The sequence below is a fragment of the Aedes albopictus genome, chromosome 1 (assembly GCF_035046485.1).
Source record: "Aedes albopictus strain Foshan chromosome 1, AalbF5, whole genome shotgun sequence".
Lineage (NCBI taxonomy): Eukaryota > Metazoa > Arthropoda > Insecta > Diptera > Culicidae > Aedes > Aedes albopictus.
This window is the reverse complement of record NC_085136.1, coordinates 193,934,887-193,959,071: the sequence shown is the minus strand read 5'-3', so window position 1 is coordinate 193,959,071 and position 24,185 is coordinate 193,934,887. Positions and strand designations below refer to the sequence as shown.

At 40.9% G+C, this 24,185-nt stretch overlaps 1 protein-coding gene across 1 annotated transcript in view; it reads right to left on the bottom strand.

Annotated features, from left to right (window-relative positions):
* Nucleotides 1-24,185, bottom strand: part of LOC115263783 (neurotrimin) — an 866,784-nt gene that overhangs the window by 130,818 nt on the left and 711,781 nt on the right. The window contains exon 4 of the mRNA XM_062846064.1: nucleotides 17,888-18,088. Within this exon, the coding sequence (XP_062702048.1) occupies nucleotides 17,888-18,088 (201 nt within the window). The remainder of the gene's footprint in view (nucleotides 1-17,887; nucleotides 18,089-24,185) is intronic.

Below are 24,185 nucleotides of genomic sequence, written 5' to 3'. Positions count from 1 at the left end.
TATGAGGTCCGAGTCGGAGGACGCAATTTGGCGTATTGGATTTGGGACCTCCTGGTACCCACGGCCACGCCGAGATACACCTCGTGGACAGACATCAGGCAGACGACATACGGCGAGTTCCGGGCTGGTGGTTCCTGTGCGTGACGCCAATTGCCAGCCCACACGCCGCGAGTAGCTCTGGCCACAGTCTTTGCGGTGAGGATCAAGTACCCAAAATCCTATGCGCCACTGCGCCGCGAGCGAGCCCGGGAACGTCGTGTTTCAGCCTGACTACGGATCAAGCTTCCCGATACCCACGTTTTGGACCACCGTTTAGACCTCCGGACACCCACAACCAAGCCACCTTTCAAGCCTCCCGGCGCCCACGACCAAGTTGTCCATTTTGAGTCAACCACTCTGAAGAAAACCCCGAAGCGCATCACGTGAACGGGCAAGTGAACGGGATTCGGCGAGTTCCGGGCTGGTGGTGCCTGCGCGTGACGCCAATTGCCAGCCCACACGCCGCGTGTAGCACTGGCCACAGTTTTGGCGGTGAGGGTCAAGTACCCAACATCCTATGCGCCACTGCGCCGTGAGCGAACCCGGGAACGTCGAGTTTCAACCTCCCCGAACCACCCCCGCGTTTTCGACGACCGATCAAGCCTCAACATCACCGGGTAGCTTCTACTGAACACTTCGCCCAAGCCGCCGAGTACCATCAGGGCGATAGACCTGCCAGCACCAGCTGACCTCCTCTCTCCTCCATCAGCCTGTACCACCATGGGCTCCATCAGCAGCAGAACGGCCGCAACGAGTATGACTTCCCCTTATGTAAGTTTAAATAAATAGATGTCTAAGCTAAATTGTTGTGTCTGTGCCATTATTTAAACTGGAAGAGGTCCGTGGATGTCCTGTGTTGGTCTGCTCTTGTTTACCTATCGTTTGGTGTAGTTGGTGTCCGCTCGAAGCAAGTAGGAGGCGAACCCGAGATTGGAGCCCTGAGCTAGTCAATTCTTACAACACATTGGATGATAGTCTCCCCGGGTAAGACAACTGTAGTTGGGCTTACTTTTTGTCGCACTGGACGTCCTAAGTTGCCAACTTTGTCGCAGGGCCATTGCACAGTGGCTGATTTCGTCATTTTAGCGCGCTTAATTAATAACTTTTTAACTATGACGTTTAGTGTTATGGTGTCTTCGAGAAAGTTTTTCGCTATAATAAGGAGCTTCTTTTGAACTATTGTTAAAAATTATCAATCCCCCTAAAAGTGAGATAGAAAATTTATTTTTTGCATTTTTCAAGATATACGGTTGGTGTCTTCATGAAAGTTGTAGAAAACGTTATTTGGAGCAACTTTGCCAATGACGTCAAGTTTGTAACTCCGTTACTTTTCAAGATACGTTACGTTCTTTATCATCTGCCCCTTGAAAAGGGTTTTTGCGCAATAACTTTAGAAGAATTGATTCTACATTTTTCTGATGTTCTACAAAGTTATAGATAAAGGTAAAACACATAAATTTGCCGAACACGACATCCCGCTAATTTCAAAAATAAAATAGTTATAACGGTTTTTGCAGTTTTTTGGACCATATTTCAAGCATATATAACCTAGCTATAGGCAATTATATGCAAATTTCTTTTTAAGCATGTGAATATATAAGTAATTGCCTCTCTTAGAAAGTCAAAACCATCAAACTGTAAGAGACTGTAAGATGGTTTTTGTACTGAAACTTTCAACCATCTATGTTACTTTTATATGGGATTTATTCATATCTTCAACATATTTTTTTGAGAGTTCATGACAGCTTGCATTTTTATTGTTATTGTAAGTGTGTGAATTCATGAAGTACGTTACATGAAAACTTACCATCTACTTCAATTTTCTGGCTAACTGACTGTGCTGCACGTAGTCCACGAAAAGAACGCATAAAGTGTTACTTTTTTTTTTTGTCAAATCACGATTAATCACGATCACCTTACTGTAAAGTACAATGAGATTTATTATTAGCTATAACTATTGTAGACATGTACTAGAGCGTTCACAAAATATGTCACGAACAAGTTTAGAATTTGAGAAAAAAAATGGTACTTCGTTCGCTCTTTTCATGGGCTACATGCAGCACTGTGAGTTAGTAAGACAATATAAGTAGATGGTAAGTTTTCGTGTAACGTACTTCATAAATGCTCCAGAATGCACCATAGTCCATTCTATATATTCACACATACGTACAATAGCAATAAAAATGCAAGTTGCCACGAACTGTTAAATACACATGTTGAAGATATGAATAAATCACATATAAAAGTACCGTAAACCAGGGTCAAATTGATCAGCGGGGTGAAATTGATCACTCTGGTACTACATTGTAATTCCATACTAGGAACTCTTAAGCGTCGTAATGATCTTAAGCTTTTTACGTCATCTGATTCGTAGATGTCTAGAGATGAGTGTAGACTTTTAATTTTTTAGAAAATGTTAGTTTTGCCTTATTTTTTCAAGGAATTTGCAATGTATTTTTCATTTAGCTGAATTCATTGCTACTAAACAATCAATTGCTAATAGGACTTCCCGCGAATTCTCCGTTTTAACATTTTTGTGGAGCCTTGGTAGGGATGTAATGCAGCTAATCAGAAAATGAAATAGTTATAAAAAGTTCATTTTATGAAGAAATAGTCATTTTTTGTGATAGAAATAATTTATTTTAAACAAAATTGCCTACCTTTAGGCGTTTAAGGGGAAATTTCAAAATTTAATTTTGCATTTAAAGTAATAAGCTCACTAGTTGTAAGATTTTAAACGCGTTATTCGGTTTTAGGAGAGCAAAATTAAGCAGTGAAGGAAATTTTTCTTTCCAACCGATGCTTAATTGTATACTGATCAATTTCGCCCCAAAGTGGCATTTCCAATATTTTGATATTTGAAGTTATTTAACTTAAAGTTTAAATTTGTTGAACAAAATTCTGTCACATCGTTCCATGGAGATCCACTGGGTACTGATTTTACAGAAATTCTTATGCCAATATTTGAACAGGCACTGATGTTATCCGCAAAAGTTGTTTTAAAGTGATCAATTTGACCCCGGATTACGGTAACATAGATGGTTGAAAGCTTCTGTTCAAACCCCATCTTACAGTCTCTTACAGTTTGATGGTTTTGGCTTTCTAAGAAAGGCAATTACTGGTATATTCACATGCGTAAAAGTAAATTTGCATATAATTGCCTATAGCTAGGTTATATATGCTTGAAATATGGTCCAAAAAACTATAAAAACCGTTATAACTATTTTATTTTTGAAATTTGCGGGATGTCGTGTTCGGCACAGTTATGTGTTTTACCACTATCTATAACTTTGTAGAACATCAGAAAAATGTAGAATCAATTCTTCTAAAGTTATTGCGCAAAAACCCTTTTCAAGGGGCAGATGATAAAGAACGTAACGTATCTTGAAAAGTAACGGAGTTACGAACTTGGCGTCTTTGGCAAAGTTGCTCCAAATAACATTTTCTACAACTTTTGTAAAGACACCAACCGTGTATCTTGAGAAATGCAAAAAATAAATTTTCTATCTCACTTTTAGGGGGATTGATAATTTTTAACAATAGTTCGAAAGAAGCTCCTTATTATAGCGACAAACTTTCTCGAAGACACCATGACACTAAACGTCATAGTTAAAAAGTTATTAATTAAGCGCGCTAAAATGACGAAATCAGCCACTGTGCATTGTAGACGCCGCTCGTTACTCCCGGAAACCAAACTTATCCATCAGAGCTGACATTGTACTGGCTGTAACGCCCATAATCCGAGTTGATCCAACAGAGGACGTCTCTGAAATCTGACTAGCTTCCGGTGGATCTTGAGCTCAGTGTTTTGCTCTAAATACACCGTATATCTGCATGCAATAAGGCTTCAGCACCGTGGTTACTTGGGTAAATCACTCAAACTTCCGATTAAGAAACTGTTATTGAGCTACTTCTGTTACTTGGGTAGTACAATATAAATGAATTGCATAACATATATGTATATTGCAGTTAAAAAACTGATCCATGTGGAACCCACAAACGAGTCGTGCTACAAAATCGTCCGAATAACCTTCCGTTGCTGTCCCAACATTAGTCAAATTATCTGAGATCGTAGAAGTACTCCCAGGTAGCAGCCAAAATAGCAACAATGATTAGGCGTAGTTCGCAACGTCAGACTCGACAGAGCTGCGACCGAAAAAATCCGCTCGTAAGACCAATAGGTCTATTTATCAACTATGTTTAGACTAAGGATTCGACTCTGTTATGCTTAAACGCGGCTTGAGCCTTCGAAGGCTCAAAAATAAAAAAAAAACCTCTGGCGTTCGATTTGAATAGGTCGAATCTGCATAGGAATCACAGCAAACATACGACCTATTCAAATCGAGCACTAGACATGATATTTCAAAGTGTTTTCATGACATGACATGTGAATTTCTATGAAATTCCATGCTCCAATTATGTGTGTGAGCAGGCCCGTGCACACAAAGGACGACAAGGGAAGATTTTTTTCTAATTTTGGCGAAGGGCGGAGAGGCACCCTTGTGCACGGGCTTGTGTGTGAGATACATGTCATACCCGAGCGATAAACGCGCGAATGTTCAACACGACCATGCCGAGAGTGACGGGATCGATTCACGATCGGTACAAAACCTTTTTTGTCATGGAAATTTCTTTGATTTCCTTAGGTATAGAGTATCTTCGTGCCTGCCACACGACATACACTTGGAAAATAGTCAGTAGTAGAAGAAACTCTCAGTTAATAACTGCGGAATTGCTCATAGAACGCTAAGCTGAGAAACAGGCTTTCTCTCAGTTGGGACGTTACGTCAAAAAGAAGAGGAAGAATTACGTGCTCAATTTACCGAATAAATGTCTATAAAATAATCCGGGAACGTACGCTGCCACACTGCATCAGCTACCACCATAGGGTATGTGTTCCATCATTAATCTCACGCTCCCATATTCATCCTTTTCGAAAACAAGCGATTACGGCACCAATTGATTCCGTTCTTTTTGTTTTCATTGGTGCTCACTTCTAACAAAAAATACAAAAATAAGAAACAAAACAAACAGCGCTTCAATCCTTTGTTTTTCGTAGGATGAAAATGGAAGCCACATGCTTGAGAAGGGAACCAATACCCTACCACTTGTATTTCAAACCTCGGCTTCTTCGAAAGGTTCTAATTCCTTGCATTCCATTTTTTTGGTTCAGTTCACTCATGACTAAGCATGGTCCAATTGATTTGAGTCATGTCATTTTCTTCATTGAAAACATTCCAACCGATAAAACCGAGATAGCTTTTTCAGAGCTTATATCCATCACAAACAGGGACGTGTTGGGAATAAATCAATCCCATGATATTCGACCCAAACATGGAAAACACTCTCGAGACACGCCAGCGCAGCGCGATGGAGCTCGATTTTCACATTTAGCCGCAAAGAAATAGCAAAAGCGCATAGGACTTTTCCGATTACGATTGCAATCTGCTTTCAATATAATCAATCCCGAAACGATACGGCGACGAGCGATGCAGCACCTATAGGTGGTCTTGCTCTTCAGACGGAAGGTGTAGAACTTTTAGGTTTCTGTATTGGCACCATTCGTCTCGGATAGCGCCACTCATTTTGGTTTTGATTTGATTGTTGGCTGGCTGACTCCGATAAGTGGTTCTTCGATAGGTAGCAGGTAAAAGCATTTGGAAGATCGGTGGTCGTGCGAAACAGGGATTAGACTAATGAATGTATGGGGAGAAATGTGTAGCATGAATGATGTTCGGGACGATGTCGATGGTTGAACGTATTGATGAATTAGGTATACGGATTTTTTCACCAAGCGAGATCAATGTAAAACAGCAGCACACAAAAAGTATTTGAATTTCTTAATACCATTACACTCAAAGTTTGCTTATTATGGAGTTCGATCGCCTTGTCATCTTCAGATGATTTCTTTTCCGGCAACCAAATTAACGCCCATAATAAATTTAAAAACTATAAATAATTCGAAAATTGCCAATAAATAAATAGGGGTGGAAGCAATAATAAACTATAAAAGTTCCATAAACAATTCAAAAAGTGCATAAATAAATCAAAATTTCCCATGAATAATTGTTTTTGAGCAATAAAAATGTCAGAATTTCCACAAATAAATCAACAATTGCGATAAAAAACTATATTTTTTCCAAGTAAAAAAAAATCAAACTTACTACATTATAGAAATATGATAGAAAGACTGAAACTATGTGTGCAAATTAACAGACGATCGCTTGCTGTCCGATCGCTAACGCTCGTCGGACTTTAAAAAAGGATTACATTTCTGTTCGCATTTTCCTGGGCAAATTCTTGGATCTGTGGATTGCCTAGAACCGAATCAACGCAGAGACGGCGCGTCGGATTTCGGAAACTTCGACGGCCTCCTGCCGCCTCAGTTCCTCAATCCTCTACGCGGCTTCGCCGCAATGGCTCGACCGATGCTTTTAGTTAGAATTGCATTCGAGTTAATTACTATTTATTACTAATTCGTATTTATTGCTAAATTTTCAGTTGCTTGAATATTTAAAATTATTATGGAAAAATCACTTTTTTTATGAAAAACTTATGATTTTTCGGTAAAAAAAAATTAGTTATTTATTTCAATTATTGAATTATTCGTGGAAATTCCGACATTTTTTGTTGCTCAAAAATCATTTATTTATGGGAAATTTTGATTTATTTATGCCTTTTTTGATTTGTTTATGGATCTTTTGTAGTTTATTATTGCTCCCACCCCTCCTTCTTTATTGGCAATTTCTGATTCTTTTTTATGAGTCGTTTATATTTTAGCTTTCAAAAAAAAAGTCAAAGAATCACAAAACCTAGCACAAAACTGTAATATAAATCATTTATCCACACTTCACATATTTCAGCATTACGGCAAACTGTTGATTTCACGAGAGCATAACATAGAAGAAACACTATACCGCATGCAGACACCGGCAACTTACTGTTCCCACATCGGAAGCAATAAGCCTGCCTCCCGGCTACCATAAACGATATAATAATAGGTATTATATTAGTTTAATAAAATTTTATGCACATTTTCCAGCAAAATTTATACTGTTCCTGGCAGTGATACGTGTTCCTTCCATACCGGTCTCATGCTCAGTACTCTGCCGCCGTACTCGTACCCGTAAACTGTGTGACTAACGAGCAAATGATACTTTTCTGCCCTTCCACCCCTAGGTGCAAGCCTTCCTCCCTTTCTTGTGTACTGTGGGAGTAGGTGGTCTAGCGCCACCGATGATGATACTACATTGAAGAAAAGATGGAAAAACTTGCTCTGCTGTTCTAAGGATACGCTCGAACGTTGGGAACTGTCTCTGCCTCAACCCTGAAACAAACGAATTCGCACTGGGTGAGTGTTGCCTAGATGACTCAACTTTACCATGGCCTAGGTTCCGTAACTGTGGGGGACTGTGTTCTATATTGCACCTTTCAGTGATCACTTGGGATGTCTTAGTCTTGTGATATTTCTAACACAATGAACAATTCATAAAAATAATAAAAATAAAAACCAACCAGCAAAAAAGCTATTGATCTTTTTTCAATTCGTGCATTCTGCCGGAGGAAGCATTACTGTCCCATGTGATATTTTTGCCTTTCTCGTACACCAAGGTGTACCGAAAGGCTATATGTTCACTCCAAAAACGAAAATTTGATAGAGCCCCCGGAGGGGTCAAGTGTTATATACCAATCGACTCAGCTCGACGAGTTGAGATGATGTCTGTGTGTATGTATGTGTGTGTGTATGTATGTGTGTGCGTGTGTATGTGTGTATGTGTACAAAAAGGTCACCTCATTTTTAGATAGTAAATATGAACCGATTTCAACGACCGATGGTTCATTCGACGGGGTACATTGTCCCATTGTTTCCTATTGGAAATGGTTCAGATCGGTCCAGCCGTTCCAGAGTTATGGCCATTTAGGTGTTCCGGACCGGTACCCCAGGAAGGGGCCAGATATGAAAATGCAACAAACCCATGCATGCGACCCATCAAACCACGGCATTTTCGATTATCTGATGAACGGGATGAAGGAAAGGGGGTGGAAGCTCAGGTAAAATATTATCTCCTGGGCGCCCATTAAAAACACCACCCCCGGCGAAGACTGGCGCTCGAGCCTAGCTATTTAGCACTGTAGTTGGAGGAAATGCCAATGCAGAACCCGTAGCTTCCGGGAAGGTAAGCCCAGCTCCCTGGGTTAGTGGGTTGGTGTCAGGCCCTGCGAGCCAGCCGTAAAAAAGACTAGCACCGGAAAATCAACAAGAGAAGAATGCGAACCGATACCAATGGCGACGACCACAGCGACGAAAAGGGACTTGCGATTGGAAGCTCGGTACGTGGAACTGCAGATCTCTCAACTTCATCGGGAGCACCCGCATACTCGCCGATATACTGAAGGACCGCGGGTTCGGAATCGTAGCGCTGCAGGAGGTGTGTTGGACAGGATCTATGGTGCGAACGTTTAGAGGTAATCATACCATCTACCAGAGTTGCGGCAACACACGTGAGCTGGGAACAGCTTTTATAGTGATGGGCGACATGCAGAGGCGCGTGATCGGTTGGTGGCCGATCGACGAAAGAATGTGCAGGTTGAGGATCAAGGGCCGATTCTTCAACATTAGCATAATAAACGTGCACAGCCCTCACTCCGGAAGCACTGATGATGACAAAGACGCATTTTACGCGCAGCTCGAACGCGAGTACGACCGCTGCCCAAACCACGACGTCAAGATCATCATAGGGGATCTAAACGCTCAGGTAGGCCAGGAGGAGGAATTCAGACCGACGATTGGAAAGTTCAGCGCCCACCAGCTGACGAACGAAAATGGCCTACGCCTCATCGATTTCGCCGCCTCCAAGAACATGGCCATTCGTAGCACCTTCTTCCAGCACAGCCTCCCGTATCGTTACACCTGGAGATCACCACAACAAACGGAATCGCAAATCGACCACGTTCTGATTGATGGACGGCACTTCTCCGACATTATCGACGTCAGGACCTATCGTGGCGCTAATATCGACTCCGATCACTACCTGGTGATGGTTAAACTGCGCCCAAAACTCTCCGTTATTAACAACGTACATTACCGGCGGCCGCCCCGGTACGATCTAGAGCGACTGAAGCAACCGGATGTCGCCACCGCATACGCGCAGAATCTCGAGGCAGCGTTGCCGGACGAGGGTGTGCTCGACGTGGCCCCTCTAGAGGACTGCTGGAGTACAGTGAAAGCAGCCATCAACAACGCAGCCGAGAGCACTATCGGGTACGTAGAACGGAGTCGACGAAACGATTGGTTCGACGAGGAGTGCAGAGCGGTTCTGGAGGAGAAGGATGCAGCGCGGGCGGTAATGCTGCAGCATGGAACCCGACAGAATGTGGAGCGATACAGACAGAAGCGAAAGCAGCAGACCCGTCTCTTCCGGGAGAAAAAGCGCCGCCTGGAAGAAGCGGAGTGCGAGGAAATGGAACTGCTGTGCCGTTCACAGGAAACACGCAAGTTCTACCAGAAGCTCAACGCATCCCGCAAAGGCTACGTGCCGCAAGCCGAAATATGCAGGGATAAGGAAGGGAGCCTCCTGACGGACAAACGTGAGGTAATCGAAAGGTGGAAGCAGCACTTCGACGAGCACCTGAATGGCGAAGAGAATGTAGGCACGGAGGACCAAGGCAGCGGAGGAAATGACTATCTTGGTGCAGCAGAGGACGGGAACGAACCAACTCCCACGCTGAGGGAAGTTAAGGATGCCATCCACCAGCTCAAAAACAACAAAGCGGCTGGTAAGGACGGTATCGCAGCAGAACTCATCAAGATGGGCCCGGAAAAGTTGGCCACCTGTCTGCAACAGTTAGTAGTCAAGATCTGGGAAACCGAACAGCTACCGGAGGAGTGGAAGGAAGGGATAATCTGTCCCATCCACAAGAAAGGCGACAAGTTAATGTGTGAGAACTTTCGAGCGATCACCGTTTTGAATGCCGCCTACAAAGTGCTATCCCAGATCATCTTCCGCCGTCTTTCACCTAAAGTAAATGAGTTCGTGGGAAGTTACCAAGCCGGTTTCATCGACGGCCGGTCGACAACGGACCAGATCTTCACCGTACGGCAAATCCTCCAGAAATGCCGTGAATACCAGGTCCCAACGCATCACCTGTTCATCGACTTCAAAGCGGCATACGACAGTATCGACCGCACAGAGCTATGGAAAATTATGGACGAGAACAGCTTTCCCGGGAAGCTGACTAGACTGATAAGAGCAACGATGGACGGTGTGCAGAACAGCGTAAGGATTTCGGGTGAGCTATCCAATTCATTTGAATCTCGACGGGGACTACGACAAGGTGATGGACTTTCCTGCCTACTATTCAACATCGCCCTGGAAGGTGTTATGCGACGAGCCGGGCTCAACAGCCGAGGTACGATCTTCACGAAATCCAGCCAATTTGTCTGTTTTGCGGATGACATGGATATTATAGCCAGAACATTTGGAACGGTGGCAGACCAGTACACCCGCCTGAAACGTGAAGCAGCAAAGGTCGGACTGGTGGTGAATGCGGCTAAGACAAAGTACATGCTGGTAGGTGGGACTGAGCGAGACAGGACAAGCCTTGGCAGCAATGTTACGATAGACGGGGATACTTTCGAGGTGGTAGAAGAATTCGTCTACCTCGGTTCCTTGCTAACGGCTGACAATAACGTGAGCCGTGAAATACGAAGGCGCATCATCAGTGGAAGTCGTGCCTACTATGGGCTCCAGAAGAAACTGCGGTCAAAAAAGATTCACCCCTGCACCAAATGTACCATGTACAAGACGTTAATAAGACCGGTGGTTCTCTACGGACACGAGACATGGACGATGCTCGAGGAGGACCTGCAAGCACTCGGAGTTTTCGAGCGACGGGTGCTAAGAACGATCTTCGGCGGTGTGCAGGAGAACGGTGTGTGGCGGAGAAGGATGAACCACGAGCTCGCTGCACTTTACGGCGAACACAGTATCCAGAAAGTGGCCAAAGCTGGAAGGATACGGTGGGCAGGGCATGTTGCAAGAATGCCGGACAACAACCCTGCAAAGTTGGTGTTTGCTAACCATCCGGTTGGTACAAGAAGGCGTGGAGCGCAGAGAGCACGATGGGCGGACCAGGTGGAGCGTGATCTGGCGAGTGTTGGGCGTGACCGAGGATGGAGAGCTGCAGCTGCAAATCGAGTATTATGGCGGCAAATTGTTGATTCAGTATTATCATGAATTTGATGTGAACTAAATAAATGAAATGAATGGGATGAAGGAAAATGGTCTCTGACTATATCTGAACCGGTAGTGTTCCGGAACCGGTTCCGGGTGTCCCGCCGGAAGTGGCCAAATAAGAAAGTGAACATAACCCATGCATGCGACACGTCAAATAGCAGATTTTTCGATAACCAGTTGAATGGTAAGCAGGAAAATAGTTTCAGACCATGTTTGAACCGGCAGTGTTTCGGAACCGGTTCCGGATGTCCTGCCGGAAGTGGTCAATTAAAAATGTGTACCAAACCCAGATATGCGACACATCAAAGAGCGGCTTTTTCGATAACCAGATGAACGGTAAGCAGGAAAATAGTTTCAGACCATGTTTGATCCGATTATGTTCCGGAACCGGTTCCGGATGTCCTGCCGGAATTGGGCAATTAAAAAAGTGAACCAAACCCAGGCATGTGACACATCAAACAGCGGCTTTTTCGATAACCAGAGGAACGGTAAGCAGGAAAATAGTTTCCGACCATGTTTGAACCAGTAGTATTCCGGAACCGGTTCCGGATGTCCTGCCGGAAGTGGCCAATTAAAAAAGTGAACCAAACCCAGGCATGCGACACATCAGAGAGCGACTTTTTCGATAACCAGATGAACGGTAAGCAGGAAAATAGTTTCAGACCATGTTTGAACCAGTAGTATTCCGGAACCGGTTCCGGATGTCCTGCCGGAAGTGGTCAAATAAAAAGTGAACCAAACCCAGGCATTCGACACATCAAAGAGCGGCTTTTTCGATAACCAGATGAACGGTAAGCAGGAAAATAGTTTCAGACTATATCTGAACAGATGATATGAAGAATTTCATGGAAATCAAAAGTGAAGAAGACACTAGTATATATCTAAACGAAATACGTTTGTTTTACTTATGCTGTAATAAAAGTTTGCTTCAGTTAAACGTCAAAAAATGTAATTCTATCGCCTTTAGTGGAAAAAGGAACCAGCATATAACTAGTGTGGCCTTAGGGGATCAAATCGTTGAATGATGTGAAAGAGTTAGAGACTTAGGTGTGATCTTAGACACTAAAATGAGTTTTATCGATCATTACAATACAATAATTCATAAAGCTACCAACATGCTGGGGTTCATAAAGCGATTTAGTATCAACTTTAACGATCCATACACTATCAAAACATTGTACATTTCTTATGTGAGATCGATTCTTGAATATTGTAGTATTGTTTGGTCCCGATTTATGAAAACTCATGAAGAACGCATAGAATCGGTGCAGAAGAAATTTTTGCTATTTGCTCTACGTAAACTGAGATGGACAACTTTTCCACTTCCTTCTTGTGAATCACGTTGTATGCTAATAAACATACAAACTTTAAAGGAACGTCGTGAATATGCTATGATAACATTTGTAAATAACATTGTTTCGCAACGTGTAGATTGCAGCAATCTGTTTGGTTTAATTTTTTATACTCCGACTCGACAATTAAGAAATCGAAACATATTTGCTGTCAGTCATCATCGTACAAATTATGCGAAATTCAGCCCAATCAATAGAATGATGTTAATTTACAATAAGCATTACGAATCTATCGACTTGACCATGTCTCGCGTAAAGTTAAAACAATATTTCAACTCATTACGATACAATAGAATATAGAACAAATTATGTATGTATGTAGTCTACAAACGCTTGACGAAATAAATAAATAAATAAATAAATAAATAAATAAATAAATAAATAAACACGACAGCGCTGAAATGTCAAATGCATCGATCCAAGCGTCTCGTAAAATCGGACTGCTGCGGAAGATAAAAAATATAATAATCAAGGTACAAGATATCTTATTACAGACTAATAATGAACCGGTTGTGTTCCGGAACCGGTTCCAGCTGTCACGCTGCAAGTGGTCAATTAAAAAAGTGAACCAATGCATGCGACACATGGAAGAGCGGGGTTTTTCGATAACCAGATGAACGGTAAGCAAGAAAACAGTTTCATACCGTATCTAAACCGGTTGTGTTCCGGAACCTGTTCCAGGTGTCCCGTCGGAAGTGACCAATTAAAAAACAAAACCAAACCCATGCATGCGAAACATCAAATCATCAAAAATGTTCGTTAACCAGTTACACGGGCAGCAAGAAAATAGTCTCTGACCACACTTAAGATTACCGGTCCCCCCTTGGAAATTTTGGTCGGAATTCAACATCTTGAAGAAGTGCACAAATAACTAAACCAATAGATTTTAAAGTGAAATTAGAATCTTCCAGAAGTTTTTTTTTATCAAAACCGATGAGTTAAGGCGAAACTGGAAGCCTTTCCTCATTTTTTGGTTTTTGATGTACTATTAAAAAACGAAGCAATATTTTCAAAATCGGTTTTCGTGCACATGTAGAGTGTGGATCAAAGTATCTTCTGTTTTTTTTACGCGGTATAAAATGTTTTTCGTTTTTGCAGAAATCATGTTTGAACAGAATTTCACAAAAAATGGTTTCTGCAAAAACGAAAAACATTTTATGCCGCAAAACAAAATCAGAATATACCCTGATCCATACTCAACATGTGCACGAAAACCGATTTTGAAAATATTGCTTCGTTAGTTTATAAAAAATCAAAAACCAAAAAAAATAGGAAATGCTTCCAGTTTCGCCTTAAGCGGTTTTGCTTAATTTTTTTAAGAATTTTTTCATCAAATGCATTTATTATTCATCAACTCCACCCCTCATTGACGAGTCAACGAGCACTGTGACAAAAGAAGAAAATGAGATTTATTCCGTTCTAGAGTATTCTCAGGATTCAGGAACACTTCGGCTTATGGCCGGAAAAAATGTTGAGAACATATTCGACGAGAAAGGCACTATCACCACTAGGTGGATTAACCTGGGTTTTTTTTTTTGGAAAATAATGGATTTTGCAGCTTATACACATGAATAGTAGGGGGATTCACTTAACAGCCAGCGTAAACCGCTGTTAAATTATTATCCTGATTAAACGTCGCGATCATCAAGGCAATCTTGGATTATTTCATTCTCATTTTAATCTGTTTAGTGAATCCCCTATGTATACTATTTTATTGGATTGGGAAATAAAAATAGGTCGCATGTTCATTTTTTTTAATCTGTATTAACGAGATTTTTAGCCCTAGGCTAGTTCATCTCGGGACCCACGCTTTACTTCCCTTCCGAAGGAAGAACTCACATTTTGCGAGTTTGTCGGGAGTGGGATTCGATCCCAGGTCATCGGCGTGATAGTCAAGTGTTCTAATCATCACACCAGGTCCGCTCCACGTTCATAAAATTGTCGAAAACATGCAACGCTAATTTGCCATATTCACAAGGGTCACATTTCATGAAAAATTCTAAGGAATTTTAAAAACAAAATTTAGTGCTTAAATTCGAAATTGGATGATGTTAGAACACGATTCAACATTTATACTTCATATTTGAGGCAACTTATTTTTTTGAGCTTTGGACGCGAATTTCTCGATAATCTTCTATTTTTGAACATGGAACAGTTATGAACTTTCATTTCAGTTGGAATCTTTCAAAGAACAAAATATTAGGACAAGTTGCTTCTGTAAACCTGAGCGTCTGTTCTCCAGGACGAGCGACTAACAACAGCGTCTGGTTGCCATGTTAGGAGCGACTGATCGACGTCCGAGTGCCAGGGAAGAACTCAACTGTGCATTATGGTTCGCCGACAAGTAGGAGGTTGCGGTCCGGCTCTGCAAGCCAGCCGTAAAAAAGCAAAAGAACAATAAGATCAGACACCAGCGGCAAGGATTCAACGAACAAAAAGTACTTGCGATTGGAAACTCGATACGTGAGAAACTGCTTATCTCCCAACTTCATTGGAAGCGCCCGCATAAATACTCGCCGATCTACTGAAAGACCGCGGGTTCGGAATCTAAGCGCTGCAGAAGGTGTGTTGATCAAGATCCATGGTGCGAACGTTCAGAGGTAACCCAAGCAACACGCATGGTATAGAAGAGATAGGGCAGTGCAAGTTTTGGTTGTAAAGAATTTATCCTAACACAATGTTAGAATTACGTCAAAATTACTTTTATACAATCAAAATTTGCGCTGCCGTTACCCTTATATGACATGTTCGTTGCTTGGGAATCATACCATCCACCAGAGCTGTGGCATCCAGTGTTGAAAATGTCATTTCGACATAGCTAAATTCAACCACATCCATCTCATTTTAAAAGCTCAACCTGAGAATATGGTATTTAAAAAACTTGTGCAGCCAGACCAGTTCTACAAGAAAGTCAGAACAACCGTTCTTTTTCGAATATTTAAGAAGAGGCTTTTATAGACATATATATAATAAGATAATGCTGCCTTTGGGTGGCGTTATGCTTCCTATTTCCCTACTATATTCTGTACCCAACCGCTAGCCAACTAGCAGCATTCATAAGACCAATGAGGATTCTTAATGAAAGAAAACAAAGCCGTAATAATTTCCAAATTGCTTCTCACTAGCAGGTTCGCTGCACATACATCGGATCATAACCTGCAATGATATGAGCTGAGTACCGAGCGGTAGCTTCCAACTAACACAAGAGTTGGGGTGGGAAAATGGGTGTTGCGGAAGGATAATCTCGCGTTTGTGGCAGTATTTGTGGAGACACGCAAATGACTTGCGGCATCTCACCTGGAAATTTTGCTGACGCTAGCTCCCCAAGTAGCACCTGCAACTAAAATGGAAATGATCATCGTTGCAAACATGTTGCAACTGAGTTTTCACGAAACAAACATAATTAAAACCTATTAAAATCCTGTTGTTAATGTCAAACTGAGGTGTAACAGTTTTATAACAACTAGCAAAATGAAAACAAACGTCATCATTAGCCGAAACTTGCGAAACCAATTTGTAACTGAAGTATACTCTGATTGTTTCAACGAATCTTTGTTACAACCGTTTACAAACCAAATCAATCAAAACATTGATTCTGATTGTTATAAACATGTTGCACCTGGAACTTATTTAGAACAAAACGAACAATTTTGACAGGAGAGATAGAAGTTCCAAAATGTGCGGCAGAATGTTTTTGTGATCATGAAAAATATAAAACGCACTATAAAAACCAAATTTTTCAAAAATAACGAAATCATGTACAAATAAAATGTAACCTTTTCTTCATAAATTTATCGACATATTCCATTTTTTTTTTAATTAAAGTGGTAAAATAGAAAAAAAATCTAATTGGAAGTATAATATTGACTCAATAAAAAAAAAAAATTCTGCCTCATTTTTGCAGTACTGAAGGACTGGTACCTACCACTGGGAAGATTTAAATATATGGGTTTTTTGAGAAATCTAACGTAACGTACAAAAATATTAGGAGTTTCCCACGAAAAATTTTAAAATGGGTTCACATGAAACTTTCGGTACGTAATAAATGGGCAGCCTCTTGTCGACGTAAATGGGAAGTACACGTCCAAGTGTTTGCTTTTTTGTTTATTTATGTCCTACACGGAAACTCCCTTATTTTGGGTCGATTTTATCCAAAATGAGTATATCAAATTGATTAGTTACCCAAAATTAGGTTGTTTTTCCTCTCTCCCCCACAGATGTTGTCGTAAATAAACAGACAGATATGCGTGTATGCAACGGGGGTCCTTGAGGCCAATAAGCTAATTTTGGGTAAATGTGGATTTACCCAAATTTGGGTTGAATGAAGGGGGTTTTGGGTGGAATTTACCTACTCTTGAGTATATTTTTAGTTAGAGGTATAGGCAATTTACCTTGCGTGAGTTTAAAAGATTCACTCAAATGTTGACTTTTTGGGTCGAACTATAGGATTGCGTCAAAAGAATCCAATTTTTGGTAGTTTGGCGGTTCCGTGTACCACGTGCAGCATTATTGTACTTTGTCAATACGGATTCCCATAGACATGATTCTGCAAATAGTAACTTTCTAAATTCTAAAATTAATTTTCAGCATTTTATGGGTGCATTAAATAAGCTGCTGAAATGCACTCCGCCAAAGCAATATGGCGAGTTGATTTTTACCACAAATGCCTAAATTTTCACTCGCAAAATGATAGGTAGACTGAGGCGCGTTGAGAATACGGAGCTAAAATGCGTAACTTACCGATAAATCCGGAACGGCACACAAATTGACGCTCTCGGTCAGCCTTATTTTCGGTATATTTATGCGCACAACTTATTATTCACATGAACGAAACTGTTGATGCATAATAACTGGCAGTGACGAATGTGGTGACTAGTTGACTAGTTGTCGAATCGGTCACCATTTTTAAAGTCGACTATAAGTTGTATCTTGGTTATAATTCGATTTCGTATTAAAGCCGTTTATATAACGAATGGATGTTTTATATTGGCTCCACCTCTTGCGCTTTTTTGGTTGCAATTCAGTCTTTAATAAGACGATTGGTTCAAATGGCATAACCTTTAACATAGTTGCATACAAATTACAGGAACTCATTAATGTCCAAGTGTGTTGCTTGGGTCATAAGTTGGTGAGGAATCCGAAAGTTTCCCACGAATCCGCCACGAGTTTGAAAAGGGATAATAATTAGGGACGTGGCGCTTGTTATGATGTGATTTTGTCGTAAAAGCAGATTGTTATGAAAAAGAAGTGTCGACTTACCAAGTATTTCCACGGTGTGCACTTGGTCCTTGTTGATTTTATCGCTGATTTGACACACGTAGTCGCCAGCGTCCTGGGGTTCCAGTTCCGATATTTCCAGATTGTAACCGTTTACCAGTCGTATCCGTTCGTCCCGGGTTACCATCAGTTGGGAGGCCGTCAGCACATTGGTGCCTCGTCGCCACAGCAGAACTAATGTGCCTGTAAAGAAACAAATGTAGTTCGTTGTTACTTAAAAATGTAATGGTGGTTTAGTTATGATTTTTCTTGCTGTATTTATATCACAACTAGCTGGCCTGGCAAACACTGTACGGCCAGTTCAAATTTGAGCTCATCGCAGCACAGCACACTAGATTGTTTTTTTTTTTGCGATCGTGTTGAACTTCGCTATAGGGCACTGCACTGTTTTGATTTTGTATGGGATTTTGACGTTTTGTGGCCTTGTTGTTTACAAAATTTCTGTAAGAGTGAAAGAGAAGGAGATAATTTCATGCACTGCCCTATGGTCCACTGCACGAATTTATTCTGGCCTGCTTACTCTCACACGAAATTTGACGTTTGAACGGTGTCGGCACCTCTCAAACGTCAAATTCTCTGTGAGAGTAAGCAGGCCAGAATAAATTCGTGCAGTGGACCTAGGACAGGATAAGACAACTAGTCAGCCGAAAAGAGACCAATCAACTAGTCAGCCCAAAAGAGACCAATTTGGGGACCAGTAATCTTAGCAACGCGGATAAACAAGACAGCAAGCTATGGAATTAGACAGAGAAGTTTCAGGTGTCACATCCTATCCTAGCAGTGGACCATCAGCTCATTTCTGTTTCATTTGTTTGGGAGAGGAGTGGTACTCAAATCATCCTAAGTATAAATAACAGATTATATCACAAAAGCTCAGCTTATTGGACGCAGTGGCTTTATTTTCCCAACAGAGGAAAAATGTATATCTTAATGAACGTTTCACCATTGTCCATAAAACGTACAACTACAGAAATATTCAATCAGATGCACAATCTTCATAGCGAATTGAAACCCAACGTAAATATATTGAAAAACGAAAACAGGAACTTGTAATTTCTTCAAGTCTATTCTTGTCTTCCTGGGAGCAATTCAAATGGCTTTCACGCATTCGGGAACACAAGTTCAAGTTGATGGCGCTGCGTAAGTGTAGTTGAAGGAAAAAAAAGCACAAACCATATCGGTAGGAGAAAGTTGAACAGCTTGAACTTTTCCCACTCCTATCCCGGGGTTTTTTAGCATAATTTTAATTTAAAAGTTTCCCTTGTCGTTATAACCCGTTGTCGCTGTCGTCGCATTCGCGCGAATACTCATGGCACGGGTGAGAACTTTCTTAGTGAAAATTTAATCTTCGTGAGTCCATATAGTGGCGGCGATGAAAAAAAAAAATGCAAAGCGTTCGCTGAGTGGTTGATGGATTTCCATTGTTGGCGGAAGTTGCAATGCCCATTGTCCTAATGAAATCGTCATTGAAAGGAATACGATTTATGCTTTTCAATCTTGGAATTTCGAAAGATTTCTTTTTGATAGTTTGATTGATATTCATCTTGAAATCTGATTCGTAGCATGTTTTAAAGTCAAACGGTTCTTATCCAGACAGCGAACAAAATTAACGACTTAATGTGTGCAGTTCACAGAAAATTAATTACAACTTGGAATCTAATTAAGCTCGGAGTGTACACCCAGTCATTACAGCGAATCTGGAGCTTCGCTTATCGTTCGCATTTCGACGGAAGGCAGCAAATGGTATCACTCCCCTGGGGGTTTCCACCTCCATCAGCCGTCATCGTCAAATGTTTCCCTCCCGGGAGCTCGTGTCTCGCACAATCTTCAATTTGTGGCATAAAATTATAGCCCACGGAGCAATGCTAATCACGAAAGAGACAATCGGTGTTCGTGGTGAAACAAAACCGTCCTGTTCGCGATTATCTTCTCCGTTTATGATGAGTAAGGTGGGGGTGACAAACGGGGCTTTTAACAATATGCCGGAAGTAATATGCGTCACAAAGCAAAACGAATGAGTGGTAGGAAAAAAAAAACGATTATTGAAGAAGCGACACATGTATTTTGTGTGATGCTGGAAAATGTTGTACACAAAAGCATTACGATGGTGCGGCATCGTTGTTGCGAGAGGGATACGTTCACGTCGTATGTGGGTGGTCATGGGTTCAACTCCAAGCATCGCCACCAACAACTTTTTATCAAGCCAACACAAATCATCGATTGATACTGAGACACGAATTCGATAACGACAACTGGTGTTATCAAATGGACATCGGCACGTACGTGTCCTTCGTTCTAAAGGGTGATACGGTCAAAATTTGGTCAAACATTTTTTTTAATAACTTTAGACTGTGTACACCAAAACAGCTGATTTTTGGACCAGTAATGCTACATTATATGTAGCTTATACCATAAAATTTTCATCAAAATCGATTGAGTATTGGTTGATATATAGATAAAACCATCGACCTACCTTTTTAAAATTTTGTACAAAGGCGCTCCATAGTAAATTTTCGGAAATTTAAGGTCAGTAAAGCACAATTTTGATTATAGAACTATCAATACTGCTCCGATTTTTATTAAAATTTTACAGTATAATACTATTATGTAAATATGTTCTTAGTAAAATTTTGAGCCATTTTGTATGAATACTTTCAAAGTTGTAGCAGTTTGAATATGAAAAAAACTGACCGGGTGCCACTTAAGCAAATATAACTTTGTAACGGCTGGCTCAAATTGAATGAAATTTTTACATTACTTTTTGATATGCATACTTCACATAAAGAAAAATTTTCATTGAAATCGGTTAAGTATCTCTGGCTCTATAAATAAAACAGTAAAAATGTGTGAATCCTCCTTGCACAAAATTTTAAAATTGCAGATCTCAGGGTTCAACAATATCTCCGCAAATACTAGACCGATTTTGATGAAAATTTTATGGTACAAGCTACATATAATGTACCATTACTGATCCAAAAATCAGCTGTTTTGGTGTACGTAATCTAAAGTTATGAAAAAAATTGTGTGACCAAAATTTGGCTTGACTTGACAAAATTTGACAAAATTTGACCACCTAAACAAATATAACTTTCTAATGGCTGGATCAAATTGAATGAAATTTTTACACAACATTTTGATATGTATACTTTACATACAAAAAAATTTTCATTGAAATTGGTTCAGTATTTCTGGTTCTATAAATAAAATAGTAAAAATGTGTTCTTATTTTTTAATCCACTTTGTACAAAATTTTAAAAATGCAGTTTTCAGGATTCACAATATCTCCGGAAATACTAAACCGATTTTGATGAAAATTTTATGGTATAAGCTACATATAAAATACCATTACTGGTTCAAAATTCAGCTGTTTTGGTGTACGCAGTTTCAAGTTATGAAACTAATTGTGTGACCAAATTTTGACCGTATCACCCTTTACTGTCACCGAAATAGAAGACTGACAGCATCATAGCGATAAGAGTCAACAGTTGTTAGTAAATATGAAAGTGACTCACAGACTCTGTACTTCCGACCCATTAACTAAACCATTTCCAGTGGATAATTGCTTACGTGGCTGCGACGAGAACGTGATGGTAGTGTTGTTGTCGTGGCGTCTATTGCCACCACATCAAACACCACTCCGAGACCACCTACAGATGGATTAGTTAACCCTGATTCAAGGTGTTAACGTTGAGAAACGCTAACCTTGTTTGTTAGTTCTTAAGAATAAATTTGTTAAATTGTTAGTACATATTTGTTAGTAGAATTTAAGGTAAACTGTTAATAAATGAATAATTTGTTATGTGTTATTAGTTATTACAGATTGATTTATAAAATTAAAACAAAACATGTTAATACGCATGCATCCTACACTGAACAGACCCAACACAACACATACACAAAATGAGCCAAAAAAGGGAAGAGTTGCTATGACACGATCCACGTCAAAAAGGGCCTGTCCATAAACTACGTAGACTCAGAGGGGGGGACGGGAGGGTCTGGCCAAAGTCTACGGTCCATACAAATTTCTAAAATTTTGTATGGACAAAAGTCTATGAGGGGGGAGGGGGGTGTTCTGAGATTGTCAAAATTGAGTCTACGTAGTTTATGGACAGCGCCAAAGGGAAATTCAAAGAGGAATGGGGAAAAGGCAAAAGGGACGAACTACAGGGTTGAACAATGCAAAGAGTAATGTCTATTCCATGCCGACATCTCAAGGTAAATAGATCGTTGTATGTACAGCCAAATACCCGGTGAAATTTTAATTTGGTGATAAAATCAAAAGTCATCAAAACCGAATAGCTAAGTTCCAGTGTACTCTTAGCGATTTTGAATCAGGTTCGAGCAAACCTGAGTCATTCTTTTGGTTGAGACCTCAACGGGCCCGGGCCCAGTGGCCCAGCTAATATCTCGCCTATATCCCCACTTTCTTAGGACCCATTGTTATTGACCTATTCAGCCTGATAGCGCGAAGGTTGTGCAGCGCACCCCGTCATCCCGTCCAAGTCCCGTTGGTTCACCGAACGTCCAGTAAACCCGTAGGAAACCCCCCAGTGCTCCACGTCCGGCCGGCCGCAACGACACACCCCTCACACACACACAAACACACACACACACACACCACAGTATTTTTGTCTCTTACCTCGTTAATGCAGGGCTCTGGCGTGCCGAGCCTTTTCCCCGTGCAAATCGTGGTATTTATTATGAGGAACAATAGCAACAAAAATATTTAATAAGAAAGTTGTAGTCGCAAAAATGTGGTGGATGGTATTCCCTACGACAAGCAGTTGCAGAAGCGTTTGCGGCAGCCATTAGGTGAGGAGCTACCAGGCGGCGCCCGTAGGGCTAAATGGCTGTTATCCCCAAGAGTCAGTAGTAAAGCCGGCAAATCGGACCCCAGCCAGACGTCCCGGAAAGACGGGGCTGATTTGTCCTGAGCAACCACACGTTAGGACAGGTCAGGGAGAGGATGCCCCTGCATCAAAGTAGAGGGGAAGGAGAAGAAGAAACCGAAGGAGGCTAAGGGGCGTGGGGATACCAGGCCTAGGAAATGCAAGAGAGTAGATACTGTTGGGAACCACTGTACCTTCCTTTAATCTTCGATAGCTACCACCTTGTAGCTCTCCAACACTCGGTAGAAAATCCAATTTTCTGGGCGACGATAGTTTCGTGGACTTCGGGCTACTTTCTCAGCCAAATAATAACACTCGCGATTTAACACTACATGAAACAGTTTATTGGACACCCAACAACACAACTTTATTAAAACACTACGAACATTTTATTTCTTACATTCTAACATTTCTCTTAAAGCTAACACACAAAAACGAATTAAATATATTTCCTACTGATCATCATCTAGCCCTAGCTCACTCCATGCGATGAATTTAGCAGTACCTAGATATTCTCACATCTGCTCTGAGGATTCTCCCGTTAGCGGCATTACAGATAATCACCACTGCAAAACCTAATGGCAATATACATAGAGCACTGGTGATACAAGTTAATTTCTCTCGACGCACAGTGGCGGGGCTCCATACAAATGTCGGACAAAACCTAAAACTTTCTCCAAATGCGCTGAAATTCACATGTCTAGATAATTTGGGTGTGCTGAAACTATTTCTGGCATCAAAATTTACATAACTTGCATTATTTTTGTATAAAAGTAGGTTTAAAGTATTAAAATAACCTTATTTTTATAAAAATAATAAAAGCTCATAATAAATAAGTTGGCATCATGTTTATTTGTTTTGGAATATAGTTTTAGTGCACTATGTTCAAATAAAAAGATTTTATAATATGTTAAAGTTAATCCACATAGTTTTTTTATGAAGCATGTAGAATTGTATAAAAATGCGAGTTAACAAGGCAAAATTGCTTCACACTTTTTATTAAGTGAGGGTTACATTCTATTCATCATGTCCGCTTGTCACACAGCGAAAATAACAATGACGATACCTCATACCACAGTGCATGATCACATTTCGATCAAAGCGGACGCGAGTTGTTCACTCGGTGCGGTAGCTGTTTTTTTTCGTTGCTTTGTTCTGTCGTGCACGGTATCCGTATCATCGATCGAAATGTGCAGTGAAGCGACGGTCAAAAATACATTGGCTTTTGTGTTCCCCGAGAATGCCGCTCAGCCAACTCTGGCCGATATGGCTGGCTTCATAAAGACGCTTATCGGAGATGTATCAACGATGGATACTGCGTATAAAATCTCTGATGAGAAATCAGTGTTTATACACTCAGCGAAAAAAACTAGCGAAATTCATCGAAATAC